At 30.0% G+C, this 16,215-nt stretch overlaps 1 protein-coding gene across 2 annotated transcripts; it reads right to left on the reverse strand.

The window, feature by feature from the left end:
* Nucleotides 1-1,049: 1,049 nt before the first annotated feature.
* On the reverse strand, nt 1,050-14,268 carry LOC132923999 (uncharacterized). Of its 2 annotated transcripts, none has more exons than XM_060988049.1 (14): nt 13,869-14,268; nt 13,295-13,649; nt 11,957-12,228; nt 11,529-11,802; nt 11,235-11,409; nt 10,569-10,669; nt 9,825-10,106; nt 8,848-9,206; nt 6,932-7,106; nt 6,656-6,829; nt 5,328-5,631; nt 4,921-5,222; nt 3,903-4,230; nt 1,050-3,786 (listed from the first exon to the last, which is right to left on the reverse strand). In XM_060988049.1, the coding sequence occupies exons 2-14, from the start codon at nt 13,385-13,387 to the stop codon at nt 1,676-1,678; spliced, it is 4,950 nt and encodes a 1,649-aa protein (XP_060844032.1). In that variant the 5' UTR covers nt 13,388-13,649; nt 13,869-14,268; the 3' UTR covers nt 1,050-1,675. The 2 variants fall into 2 exon arrangements, with proteins under 2 accessions (XP_060844032.1, XP_060844030.1); XM_060988047.1 differs by having other exon boundaries at nt 4,921-5,225.
* Between the last annotated feature and the right edge of the window lie 1,947 nt (nt 14,269-16,215).

Genomic DNA, 16,215 nt, shown 5'->3' on the forward strand with positions numbered 1-16,215 from the left:
ACTCTCGTTTTCGATCATCTGCGGAATAGAGTAGCACAACAATCGGAAATAAGCAAATTCCTTGGTTAATCCGTAAATTACAAATTAAAACAAAAATGCTTATTTTGTTATTGTAAAATTTTATTATTTAACATTAAATAGTATTCAAAGAAAATTGATATTTTAAAATATTCATACAATAAATATAACATTACCATTTATTTTTTAAAAACAAATTTAGTGAATTGTTTTTTTTTTTTATAAACACTATTTGCGATTGAAATTTTTAACAATATTTTATCGCAGTAGGGATTGTATTGCCTGATTTTTCCAGATTTAATATTAAATAACACTGTAATCTACGGATAATTGAAAGTTTAATGTATAATTTAAATAATGATGTATTGTTGAAAAATACATAAAATAAAAATTATTAAACAACAATATACTTACATCGCTCAAATAATCTGTTTTCAATATTTTAATATTGAAAAATCCTTGGATTGTATTTTTTTGAATATTACAATATTTTAATTTGTAATTTTTCTTTTACACAATTATTGACCATTAGTATAAAAATGTATAATATATTATTTAAATAAATAATTTATCTCAATATTAATATGTAAATAAATTAAAATTAACATTTTGAATGGTTAAATTTTTTTGTACTGTATATTGTAGGTAGTTTATCAAGACAAAGATATTATGGACAAGATATTTATAATGTAGAATTTGCATATCCATTTTTTATAGAGGAGGGAAACTGTTTGATTATTGATAAACCTATATAAATTCAATAGAGCTTTGATAGTTGGGATGAATTCGTATTACTGATTTGTATAGATTACAAGAGGATTTTTAAGATTAACTACTCGAATAACTAAGATTTTTATTTTTATTTCCACCGCCTTTTTATTTATTGTACAATTTTGAATATACTTTATTTCCAATATAAATTTATTGAAACAATAGGTAATAAAAATGACAAAATTGTTTTTGTTGATAAAAATACTTTATAGATTAATTAGGTTTAAGGAATTCTAAGCATACATTTAGAAACAAATGGATTTATATGCCGTTCTACTATATTTGTAAAAGCAATTTTTTCTTAAAAGCTAATGCCAAATATATTTCAGATTATCAAAATTAATGACATTAGCTTTCATGTAAAATTAATAAAATTATTAATTATATAGTGTACTTGGTTATATTGTAATTTATAATAATTACGTAAATTAAAATTAAAATATAAATAAATTATGTGCGAAACAAACAATGAGCATGTATATAAAAGATAAAATTGTTTTATAATTAATAATAATAACCACTATACATAATAAAATAATAACAATTGCAACCAATCCAGTTACCAGCACACATAACAAAAAATAAAGAAATATATTTTAATATAAATATATATATATATATATATATATATATGTATATGTTAATAAATGAAATAGTAGTTTTGCAATAAAATATTAAAGATAATCATAATGGAATAAGATAGAAATTTAAGATAATAAAAATCACAATGCACAGTGATGATTCGTTTTAACATTCTTAAACATAATAATTGATGTTGATAAAACAAATACATTCACTGGCATATATAAAAAAACAAATGTGGCACAAATAATAAGTTTAAAAATTTAAAAATTATAAACAGCTATTGGTTTCTCAAACAGCAAAGTCATTTTTTACTGATATTGGCTGATGTAGTAACGGTATCACTGACACTACTGACGCCAATTTTTTCTGGTTGAATTGGTGGTGGGCCCGATATTACCAGATCATCGTCCAACAAATTTAGGATTGGAGTAACAGTTGATGTCATAGTGGCCAAGCTACCGCCCATACCAACACCACTACCATCACCAACTATAGGAAACTGTTGTTGATAATACTGTGGCTGCTGTTGATGTTGGTTGAAGGATACTGTCGCCATTGGCGGCTGCTGATAAATATAATTATTAGGAGTTGTTGGTACCGTATTAAACGTAGTTGCTGGCATCACCGTTGTTGGTGGATGATGTTGGAGTTGTTGATAATAACTACTGCCAATACTAGTAGTGTTGTTTGACAATGACGGTTGTTGCTGCAAACTACTAGTTACTGCAGAGGTCGTCAAAATCGATGGTGGTTGCATTTGAAGTTGTTGCTGATGATGTGGTTGGTACAGTTGGGAAGCTTGTTGCTGTAGTGGTGATGGATAGTAAAATTTAGCAGTAGTATTTCCGACTGAAGTTGTTAATTGCTGGGGCTGTTGTTGTTGTTGTAACTGTTGATACATCTGAGGTGTTTGTGTTTGTTGTTGGTACAGTTGAGGATGCTGCTGTGGATACAATTGAGGCTGCATTTGCTGTTGGTACAAATGTGGCTGCTGTGGTATCTGTTGCTGAGGTTTCTGTTCCTGTAGTTGCTGTTGATACATTTGAAGTTGTTGTTGTTGCTGCTGCTGTTGTTGTTGTTGTTGCTGCTGCTGTTGTTGTTGTTGTTGTTGCTGCTGCTGTTGTTGTTGTTGTTGCTGCTGCTGCTGCTGCTGTTGTTGTTGTTGCTGCTGCTGTTGCTGTAGCAATTGTGATGGTAATTGATGATAGAAATTGGCAACAGTTGATGTACCACCACTAGTGGAAATGGAAGACGATTGTGTTACTGCTGATAGACTACTACTGTTAACACTAGCTGTCGAAATTGGAGGTGAAGACATCGGCAATGATGACTGTATACCAGCAGATAAACCATTATTTCCCCCTATTAATTGCTGTTGATTTTGTTGTACAAATACACCTGCTGTTCCAACATTTGTCGCACCAGCATTGGTGGCCGCTGTTGAATTTTGTTGTTGGTACTTTTGTGGCGGATAAAACTGTTGCTGTCGTGATGCTAATAATGTATGAGGATGGTGATAACCATAACCACTGGCAGCGCCATAACCAATACCACTGTATTGTGATGGTAGAGGCCGTTGCAAAACTGCAACTGCTGCTGCTGCATTTGGGAAGACATCACTACTACTACTTTGACTATAAGAAGAAATTACGTTTTGGCTACTGCCATTATTATCATTCAAATGGAGAGCATTCATCAAAGGCATCGCGGGTAAATCAATATCACCACTAGTAGCTGCAGCAGTCATAATGTTGTTGTATGATGATGATGGTAGTGCAGATTTACTTGTGAGTAATTGATAATTATAATAGTTATAAGGGATAGATGATGACGATATCGAAGGAGATGGAAGTGATGAAGTAGAAGAATTTTCTGGTGCTGTCAGTGCTGTTGAACCTGCAGAAACATTGTAAGCAGTTGGATATGAATAATGTGTTGATATTGCAGATGCTGGCTGTTGCTGACTGTTATGACGATTATAAGTTCCTTTTGTAGAAGGTAGATTGTTAGCATAGTATTGAATGCTACCATCATTGGGGTTAAATGAAGATGACGGCGGTAGTTGTACTTGATTATGACGGTACTGGTGATAATATTGTTTTTGCTGTTGTTGCTGTTCAGATCCAAGAGGTGAAAGTCTGCGAAGATGGTTATGCTGCTCGTCCCAATGACTGCTTCCAAGAGGTGCAACTGGCTTATTAGGTCCACCACTACTGCCAAAACTTTTAATCAAAGCAGCCAAGTCATCCTGTTGATGATCTTGATCATCAATGCCCGAGACAGCAGCAAGTAAATCATCAAGACCACCAATTGTGGCAGTTGAGTCATCATCCAAATCTTGTGTCGTGGCTTCCCACTTTTGATGTTGTTTTATCATCTGATCCCGTTGTTCGGTTTGCACTTGGCACGTGCCTGTTTATAACAAAATATACAATTTATTACAGATATTGACAAAACCATATGTAAAAACGCTATTGTGGTAATGGTTAAATAGAATATAACTGATAAATTCCTAAAGAATTACACACCTTTTACACGTTGTAATAATTTTGATACGTTAGTCAACAATCGTTGATAGAAATCTAAGCCCTTTGCACACCGTTCAGCTAGAACCGCGTCTGGAAGTAGTCCACAGTTCGGTGATGCTGCCATAGTTTCACCACAAGTTTCTAATGGTGTCCCACCATTGGAAACCACAAAACTTTCGTATGCATCTAATAAAGACGATACAAGAGTCCGACGTCGTTGCATGGCATTGGCAAATGCTCGTCGTTCAGGTGCAGCTCGTGCATATGCCGACCTCACAGCATCCAAAATGTTTAGTTGGGCTGACAGGTTCTGATCAATCATGCTTACCTTTTTTTTTAAATATATACATATTAATCGTCGAGTTTTTATTTATTAAATTAATCTTTAAGAAGATTTTAAAGGTTTAATTAGAAACAACAATGTATGAACTCAACTTAATACTATAAATTGCAATTAAAGAAATAGAGAGTGATTTACATTTAAACAAAATATATGTAATAAAAAATTATTATACTTAAATGCAAGGTTGGGTATTAATAAGTTACTTTTATTTTAACTTTTAACTTGGCAAGTTAAACTTTTTTCCATGATATGTAGCTACTTATAAATGTATTATTTATCTATAGATTTAATACATAAAAAATTGTTTATTTATATATATATATATATTTACATAAAAAAAAATTTGGAAATATCAAATATTATTTATTTATTAATATAATATTATATGTAAATAAGCATTTACTAAATTTAACTACATTTAACTATGTTCTATGCATAGTAATTTAATTACTGTGGGGTATCAAATACATTTATTTTAATTTTTCTAAATAATTATAAAATTTAAAAAATAAATTTTTAATAATTACAATTATTTTATTTGCTTTGAAATTTGTGTTTTATAAAATAAATCTCTCAGATAAAAACTGAAATGATCCATAGATGACTACTATTATATATAACTATTTACTAACTATACTTTTGTTTATAGTTATAATAATACATGTTAGTACTCACCAAATTTCCGTAGCGATCATCCAATCTTTTTTTCACCGCCACAGTAACATCAACATCAGAACCTCGTAGTTCTCCTAGCATTTCTGCTTCTTCCATCCCTGCAGCTGCGGCGTCCTTATCCTCTCGGTTCATTTCGTCTCGAAGTCGGACCAATAGCGTCTGGCGTTGCTCACGTACTTCTTTCATTTTGCCAACTACCATATTAAGCCGATCCAAACGTTTTATTGATTCTCGTTGCAACATTCGTAATCGACTATCACTACCATCGTCTGATTCAGAGTCTTCATTTTGGTCCGATGATTCTACTAGTAGATAGGTAAGTAAAAAATGCAGTTTATTTAATATAATATTATATCTAAGTGTTATATATTGTATAACATGAGTTTCCCTGGAATGATAATACTTACCAGCATCATAAGACGATTCCACAGAACCAGAGGCAGCAACTTCAGACGCGATGGCAGATATCGCAGGACGAGCTGGCGGTAAGCGTGCCGCTAGTTCAGCCGGTGGTAATGCTAGCAGCTCTAGGTCCCGGCGACGACGATCCCGTACTGCTCGACTAAGAGTCACCCAGCTGTCTCGTGCCCGGCCAACGTGTGCTTCTCTATACCGGGAAGCTTCTCGGCGTAATTCACGCATCCTACCAGCAGAGTAATCATATGGACGACCAACCGTACGCCGATATTCGGAGTCCCCAAGTTCTTCAGTCTGATTATGTTTACGCAACACAAATTGTCAACAAACACAAATATCAGATCAAAATAATGAAGTAGTTAAAACATACTAATATAATAATAAAATAAAATTGAGCATATAAAACTAGACAAATTTTTCATATCAAATATAATATATGAGTTTATACAAAGTAACAGACACAAAACCTACTAAACATGAAAACACACAAATATATTGTTTCAGAAGAATCATTTGTCAACAAATTTTATCAAATTACATACAACTAATTATTACATGATGATTTAGGTGTCCATTTTAATTTTTATTATATAAATGTATTAAATATGGATAAGCTTATCTTTTTATCTTTCTTTCTTAATTTATTTATTTGTACTAAATACAAAAATTTATTTTGTATATATTATGTATTCTGGCACAAAAGAACTTCTAATTATTTTTACTTTTTTGCAAAATTTAAAAATAATTTTTATTTTTTTGTAAAATTATCTCTAAAAAATAATAATATATTCTATCAAAAAATTACTGTCAATATAGCTCCAAAATATCTCTACAGAAAAATAGCTCTATATAAAGTATTAAAATGTTATATATAACTTAAAAATAATACAATATACTTGTCATTAATAAATATATATATATTAGTATTTAGTAGTAACAAAATGTTCAAACATAAAATAAATTAAAAACCATATATACATTAAAATTGTTCTACTAGCCTTCACAATTTTGTGACATTTCTTTGTAGGAATTTAATTTTACTTTTGTATAAACTAATAATATCTGTATAATTTTATTGTTCGAAGTTAAGCATGTGTACAACAATTATTTAAATACTATATTTTAATTTTAAGAAAGATATTTTGTTGACTTACATAAATACATATAGAAGTAACTTGGGCATATACAATTTATATATTTTAGGAGAGAAGTTATTTTATAATCGATAATAATTATTTTAACTACATTTAAAACGTTGTCAAAAATTACCCAGTAGGTAGAAAAAACTAATAATCATTAATTATCAGATATGTAATACCTTTAGAAATCTATCTATTTCATCCAGCATACCATCTACAGCTTGGACCGCAGCTGATAGTCGAGCCATGTCAATGTCCAACTGATCTTCTTCAACTGCACTAGATGTAGTTCCATTCTTTTCTTGTTGTTGTTGCAATAAGGCTTGATATGCAGCACAACAATTTACCAATTGCTTTTATTCGCAACAATAATAAATATTCAACACAAGATCAACAAAAATTAGTAACAGAAATAATCAATAAGAATAAATAATAACATTAAAGTGAGTGCTTACTTGTGGGAGTTCTGATACATCATTATTTTCATTACTACCATCGCTAAATTCACTATTTTTGCCTTTATACATTTCTAAGCACTCTAGATGTAATGTGTCTGAGAATTCATTTAAACGGTCATCTGCTTCTTGGCACAATGATTGCATATCTGCTTCAAGGTTGCACTTCTCTGTTCTGTTAAAACCAGTATAAAAAAATACAGAAATATGATTATTAGTACAATATTATGATGACATGCTTATTTAAATTAAACATATCTCACTAAATAACATTAACATCTTAAACTATATCATTATTCATTATTATTAAAAATCAAATTACCTAATAGTTATGAATAATGTACAATTATAAAATATTTATTTAAGTGTTTTTAAGTGTATTTATTTTTTCTATAGATGTTAATTACTAAATAAAACATTTATATTTCAATTTAACTTAATTGATAAATATAAATATAAATGAGTATATTCAAGTTGATAAGTAAATTAACTTAAAATACAATAAAAATTCATGTACACGGTGTATTTGATCCTGTATTAAAATATTTCAATAAATTGAAGTAATATTTTCTTATTGATCTTAAGTTTGAAAAAAATTGTTCAATACTTTTATTGGTAGAATTATCCAATAACAAAAGAAATTTTCATAAAAAATGTTATTATATATTAGATTATTAATTATAAATTATTTAATTCTAAAAAATAACTCTTTTCCACTGTTTGTAGTGAACAATTTTGGCAAATTAAAGGTGTTATATTATGTTCTTTACATATTATATACAATAACCATTTATTGCACAAATTTGATGTTTTTAGTTTTTTTTTTATCTTCCAGGAACATTTTACATCTTTTGTCGCAGATTCTAAAAACCATCTTTTAGAACATGAAGCATGTATTAATACACAATATACTATTTTCTTATTTAAGACTATGATTGTTTTAAATTATTTAATATATAATGAATGATTAATTTTATAATTTGATTAATAGCTTATAAGTCTAAGCTTGTTTAATCCTTTAATAATTGCATTTAAAAAATACCTAGTTATATTCCTAAACAAGTTCAATAGTATCGACTATAATATTAATTCATTTTCATTATCTCTGAACAGCATAAAACTATTTAACTATTTCTATAATATAAATCTTAAAAATTATAAATTTTTATTTTATTATTTATAAAATAATAAATCATTAAGGTTTAATTAATATAACATGACCTTTATACTATATTCCTCCAACTTTAGATATTTATTTTTATATTTCAATATATAGTACTGCAGTCCATTTAAGAGGCCTCACTACGGTTATTATTTAAATGACAACATTTAGGCAATTCATAATCTTGTCTTAGTCACCCAAGATCTATGCGTTAGTTGTAAATGAAATTCAAAGCGGGTACTGGCTGGAGCCAAAGGTGGATGCCACTCTCGTATGGGCATGCACATGTCAATAACTCAATAACAATAAAAATTCACTATACAAATTTTACGACAACTTATTTATTGATATGACAAAATTCAAATTAGTTAACGTTGTCTCATCTTAATTCTGAAAAAAAAATTACTTAAATTCAGCAGAAAAATGTCTTTATTTTCCAGTTTTAATTTTAATTATGACTTAAATAATTCATATTTTCAAGTTTTTATTGACACTTCATTATAATATGATTTAATTTTTACAAAGTATTCTGTACGGTCTATATTGACAATTTTCTACAATGTTTAATTTTTTTATTTCAGAATCAAAATCAAATATCTTAAACCAACTTCGAATTTGTCAAAACTTAAGGTCTTTTGAGCTTAAATTGACAGCAGTAGCGAGGCCCCTTAATATTCTATGGATAGAATAATTAAATTATTTATGAGAATTGCATCAAAATCAGTATATTTTATTAACTCAATATTATACCAACCGGTACATTGCAGCTCGATGACGGGTAATTGTAGGCACTAGATCTTTGAATAATGTAGTTGTAGTAACATTAGATGACTCATTATTATTGGAGACCAGAACAACAGTTAATAGCTCAGGATCATCAACACCAAATGCTATAGGCTTGACCAGAGATGCACCCTTGACCCTATCTAACTGACGACGATTAATATTGGTTTTAGATGAAGTATTTCCTAAACAATCACTATCATCGTCATCAGACAGCACAGGAACCACAGGTTCATGATAGATAAGCTCATTTTCTGACTTAGCTGCTCGCCACTTTGCTGCAGCCACATCCATTGCAAATGACAAAGTATCTCTTCGCATCTCCAATTCCTTCACAAAATAAAATAATAACAAGAATTAACTATTACTTTGTCCAGTGCAAGAACATTCCGTAAGAATTTTGTGCATTTCCACTCAACAATCTACTATCAAGATCAATTCTACTATGGCAGGGTGTGGCGTGGAAATGCGCAAAAAGAATTGAATTTAATCCAATTATGGTGTGATTCTCTTGCTGAACAAAGTATAGATATTGAATGTTTCATACTAATACATAACAGTAATAATTATAATAATAGTTTTAACAATATAAATACCTGTCCACAAAGTCTGATGAAGAATAAATATAAAACTATATAAAACTATGATTATTTTGAATGATTATAAGAAGACATTTATACTATTAATAATACTATTAATTATTATAAATTAGACATTTATATTGACTAAAATGTGAATTCTAAAATAAAGACATTAATATCGACTAGTAAAAGACAAGAGGGTGTAAATTATATTTAGGGACTAATCTAACCACAAAGTAACCACTATAACCATATATTAATAAGATATTTAATTTTTAGTATTCATTACAATTAAGTTTAAATGAAGAATTCTAAATTCATAAATCTAGGTTAACATTTTAGTCATTACTCCTTATACTCCTCTTACTTTGGCAGCCGCAGATCGACCAGCGCCTGAGCGTCCATGTTCTGATTGTAAGTAATAGTAGTAGTCATCATCTGCTGAATCTTCATCTTTAGACATCGATGCTGCTGTTTTACCACCACTTTCCGATATCAAACCAGCTCGGCCGAGCAAATTTACTGCTCGTCGGTAATATGACACACGGGTCCCCATTTGCTGCAGCTGATCCTGGACATGTTGTCCCTGAAATAGGGCAGTTACTGCACCATAATATCTGCATTTGAACTCAGAGTATAGTCTCCACTTCTATAAAACATTAAATAATAGTTTTTCAACCAATTAGTATTGATTCAAACCTCTATAACAGTATTTTCAACCTTTGTATTATGGCAAAAATGTATTAAAATATTTTATACTTAGCAACACAATAAATAAAATAGGAATAATGGGCTATATTACATATATTTAATATTTAATTTTGATTGATAATGTAAAATTAAAAATAATAAAGAAAAAATATAACATAAAAATAATGATAAATGTTGATAATAGATAATTTATATTTAATCTTTAATCATTATAGAAATTATAATAAATACCTTTTATTTTTGGAAATTGTGTCAAAAATGTTTGTACATTTTGTATCATTTAATATACTTTGCGAAACATTTGGACTTATTTAACGATAGACTGGTTGAGAAACACTACTCTATTGACATAGAGTAGTTGAGAATGACTACTGAGAGTAGAACTACATAATTTACTCACCTCAAGCCTATTGGTGCTTATACAATACGGCTCTCGTTCCACTCTTTGAACTGCATCCACTGCTCCAGCAAAATACTCACATATCATAGCTGATACTTTAGCTACATTGATAATATTAAAACAAAATTAATAATAATAATTTAATAGTATACTCGAGCATAGATAATAGAAAGTTACATCAGTTTGAAAATTTTTAATTGGCCAACTTTAGTTATAAGACTAACTTTAAGCAATAATTATAAAAATTTAATTTGAAATAATAATTTGCTTTTTTTTTATTATTCAAAAACAGTTTTAGATTTTGAACAATAAAAAAATAATATTTATGTATTAGAATAAAAAAAGAATTTGTTTCATTCTTTTTTTTATTTATATACATTCATTCTTCACAATGAATTGATACAACAGAAAATGTTATTAACTCATTATTTTATTTACTTGTGGATATTTTAGTGAAATTATTAAGTAACTTTTTTAATATTTGAAAGTGATAATATATCCACAGTTTAGATAATACATAAATTAATTTAAATTTAATTTAAATTATACATACACTATGCTGCCTAATCAATATAGTAACATATTTACTATACACAGCTTCTTAAAAATTGTTCTGTTGGCATGCTTCAATTGAATTTATTTATAAGGTATATAATTTGTGTGTACCTATTATAAGAGGTTTTCGGCCATCCATCATGCTTTTCTCCAGTATGCACTCTTGGGCTTGTGCTAGTGTCACATTGTATGCAAATTCAAGAGCTGCACGGCTTGCAACTTGCGGCTGCTGTCGATGGTTCCACTTAGTTTGTTCATTATTGGATCCATCTCCACCAAGCAATTGCTAGAAATAAAACGTATAAACACAATATAATATATTAGCACTAAACACATATAGTTTGTACAGGTTACTTAAATCTATTGAATATAATAGTATAATATGATAATTGCATATAAAAATACCTGAAAAGCCCATGCAGCACACTGCAAGTGTGTGCAAGCTATCTTAAGAGCATTGTTTGATGGAATTTCTCCATCAACTGTTGTTGGCATACTGGACGATACTAATGGTGGTGACCTATCCTGTGCTGCAGCTAGCCGGCTATGAGCCGCACCCACATTATACAACACACACCTCATCTCATATCCAATATTGCCATTATCAACTAAAGATGTAGCGTCCACATTATTTTTCATTTGATGCTGTAGGTTTGTTTTGCCACCAAGAGCTCGTTTCCTAAACATTAAATAAACTTCATTAATTATTATGACATTAAGATGAAGTTATATCTCATAAGCAAAATAAGTACTTGAACTTAAGATTACAGTAGTGATTTTCTATATATAACATTAACTATAAAATACATTGAATTTTAACTGTGAATACTTGCCATTTAAATATCAATGGTTTTGATTCTCTAGCCGTCCCAACTTCAACATCATCATAAGATTCTTTTAGTCCTGTACCTTGTTGCTGCAACAGTTTAGGAAACTTATCTGTTAATCGAACAAGGTTTGCATAGTAACGTTTTAATGCTGTGCACTCTTCTACACTGCAAGCTGATGACATCATGACATTCATAGCAGATTGTCTGAGTCCAAGTAATGTGTCAATGTCAGCAGAATACAAACTGGGATCTCGGTCATATGATTTTTGTATTTCCTGTGTAAAATATAAATTATAAATTATACGTATACACAAGAGCTAATTAAGTGCAATAAATATATTTTAGTTAAAAAAAGTCTTAGTTTTTTTTTACCCCAACCAATAAATTACCTAATGTGCAACATGGAAAATTTTTATTTAGAAGAACCACTACTTGCGTAGTTAGTACGTTAGATTTAGTATTAGAGCGAATACCCTTGACAAAAAGTTAAGAACATTTTACATTATCTATATCTGTATGTTGACTGTTTTATAATATTTCAAATTTTTAGGTAAATTGTAAGTATATATAAAATATTACTATTGTAAAATGTCTATGATCAAACAAACATAATGCACATTTTAAGTTTTACAATTGTTCAATTCATAATATTAAATCCAACAGCACAACATAGTTCATCTAAACAAAAAATTTCTATGATGCGTATGGAGTAGAGATAAAATATAAAGAGTATAACAATATCATCTTAATAGGACTTAAGTCCATGTAGCATTTAAACCTATCACCTGATTAGACTATTGGATTTTAGTACGACAGATTTTAATTTTGAAAATAGATTTAAAAAAATCTGATCATATCAAATGAATTAATGCATTTATGAATTTTAGTTTTTAATTTACATACTAATTAATTTATATTAACTAACTTTACTTATTTGTGTTAAATTAATAATAATTGTATGTTATTATTAAACTATTTTATCATAACTGAATTTTTTACCTACCCAAATAAATTTTAAAAAATATTGGTAACTCGACTCAATTAGTAATTTTTATGAACTTATCCTATCTAAAAATAATTATTAATAAATTAACTTTAATAATTAGTGATATAATAACCACAACTTATTTATTTATACAAATTGAATAATATGATCATATTTTTATTTTGAATACTATAAATAAGTACACTATTTGATATATTATTAATTCAAGATACTATTACTTTGCATAAATATCATCAGACCAATTTTTTTTACATGTATCTAAAAGCATAATTTATTGTATTTTAACAAATAAGAACTTTTTCTTATTAGCATTAGGTATATAATTTAATATTTACATGATTTAAAGCTGATGAAAAATCAGGTTTCTGGTTGTAAACACACTGTTTGGCTGGTAAGCCAATCATATATAATCGTGGTACACCTTCCATTTCAATTTAGTTGCGCGTTGATTTACAAAAAATATTGTTTTGTTTACTGTAAGTGTTCTTTGTGATTAAACCATACAGTGTCGAACCTTCCATGCGTGGTTTTACCACTGTAACCGGGATTATACTCTCAGCAGTAGTAATAACTTAGGTATTAGCACCTATGTTGACAGTGAAAATTCATCGAAATCAATAGCAGCAGTGAAAGGTTCACGCTACACGCATCAGCAGTTACGATCCCTCAAAGTTTATAATTGCCGCCGCACTGAAACAGTATTTAAAAAATGATATATTCATAATTATTAATACAAAATTATCCGCTAGAAGACAAAAAACACTTGATACCACTCACGACCTGAATTGATCTCGCTGCCGCCGCCGCCCTATTTCAACAATATCGATGTAGATCGCGACGACAATGGCAACGAGACCGTCATATTCACGTGTAATATTCATCTTGTGCATACGCCTACTTACTACTTACCAGTAAACAGAAATGACAAAACGCCGCGCCCGTCTCACTTCTGGATTACAGATCGTGCCGGATACAACGATAGAAAACGACCGATCACAACGAATGCCGAACGAAACGATCACAATGGTCTCGCTAAAACACGGTAATGGTTAACGGTGACCGAGTTGCGAGGGACGCGAAACAAGTGTCGGTCAATCGCACCGACGTCGCGATGATTGTTGTAGAATTGTAGACAACTAGAAAGAATCGTTTGCGATGACGACGGATTAACAACACCACGGATGCACTTGCAATTATTCGTTCGGTGGCCGCCGTTACCCTTACCACATCGATTAAGCAGATTAAGTTATCACTGAATCACTGCGATAACGCACTGTCGTGTAGATACATATTTTATTGGTCATGCGCACGGTAGAATACTCAACGTATATTAATATTCTACGCCGCTGTGGAACAGCACTTTATTGTCGCCGCGGCTGCGCCAAGTACTATGTCTTCCGTGATTATAACTACCTCCACTCGTGATTGATTCAACTGTGTTAAGTGATTCAATCGTATGATTTATTGCTATATGATAACATTTGGAGACTCCAAATTGGAGTTAAGTTATCAAATTATTTTAATGTAGAGTTCAATGCCTCCATCGCGAGTCACGAATTCACGACGTCAAGCAGCGCGCGTCAAACAACAAAATGTCAATAACACGAATGGAATTGACACTGCACTCTGCTCACACTACTGAATACTGAAACAGTGAAACCGTTTTAGTTGTTCACGTTTTAAACTATTCGTTCTTACTTCCGTTAAATAACTATACGACAATTTTAAGCTACAGCGATCGATCCGTGCAAACGGCTAACATTTGAAACAAGTTGTTACCTATTTTATAAATTTCTCTTGCGTTGTGGACTTTTTCAGTTATGAAAAAAGTATCCATTGTATCCAACCCATAATGTTTATTGCTTTATATAAACCAACACAAAAAAGATTCTGTTAGTTCCTAACACTGTAAATTGTGTGATGGTGATAGGAGATTGCCTTCGCACCTTATTTCTTTTATCAAAAAATATTAGGACTCCAGATTAAGTTAGGACTACTAGCTTAAGGGTTTAATTCCTATAATTACACCTATGTAAATGACGCCATTTATGATTTACATGTTGAGATATTGTGAAAGAATGTATTGCTTAAATTGAATATGTTACGTGCATGCATACCAATCCAGAAATAATGCCACATCTTTGAAAATATAGATCTCTAATGAAGAAGCGCAGATCTAGGCTAGGGCTATCTGTCGTCATTTAGCTGACTTTCTGAAAATGAATTTGATGACTGAGAGATGTACCTAAAAAGTGTCCTTCAACACGTAACCTCGGTTTATTTGTAATAACTATTATTATTTCATTATTTGTGATAGAAGGCAATTTATTTTATCATGCGCCCACAGGTTTTCCATGAACCAGTGCAGTTATAATATATTAATATTACATGGCCCCAAATTTATTTTTTTGATACCTACTTAATTTAAATAATTTTTTTCTTAAAGTTACAGTTTATAAATTATAATGCATAACGCATTAATGCTTTTCAATTTCTCATGTTTTCCTTACATAAATTCAAAAATATTGCAAATTCATGGCCAAAATTTTAACCCGCGTGAAACTAGTGCAACTGCACTATTTATTTGTACTCTACGTGGGCGCCACCGGGTACGCCAATATTCAGTATTATCAATTGTCAATATTTTGTACTGTAATGATATGCGTTTCCATTTATCTTAAGTTAAATATGGACTCCAATGAGTTCAATGTGTCTTACTGTTCAATATATATTTGAATATTTAATTTTTATAAATTTATAATATCAATAAAATTTAACCATAACATTAGAATACTTATATATGTACATAATTCCCACGAAAAAAAATAATGCGGAGGCGTAAAGCTATAACGCCTATAATATGACAAATCGACAACAATCAACTCACATTTCTTAACAAACATAAAGTAGCCATAACAATCTCGCCAACAAAAAAGAACAAGGAATCACTATTGTTTTATAAATAAAGGAAGGGCGTAGCCTTTACTCTTATACTCATTAAATTACTGTCCTTTTATTTATTTTTTTTTTTATTTCCTTAATCTGTTTACTTAATATAAAAATAAAGATAAGTCTTGTGGTCGTCGCGTCGTCGGTCGAACTTTTAACGAGATAATGAATAGATATTGAACTATTGAAGTAACGGCAGTGGGCCGACCTGACGCTCTAGTAGATAAATGAAGGTGATATTAGTAAGTTATACTTATAAGTTATAACTATACAGACAAATTACAGTACAATTAGTATACAGACATAC

This window comes from Rhopalosiphum padi, chromosome 3 (assembly GCF_020882245.1).
Source record: "Rhopalosiphum padi isolate XX-2018 chromosome 3, ASM2088224v1, whole genome shotgun sequence".
NCBI lineage: Eukaryota > Metazoa > Arthropoda > Insecta > Hemiptera > Aphididae > Rhopalosiphum > Rhopalosiphum padi.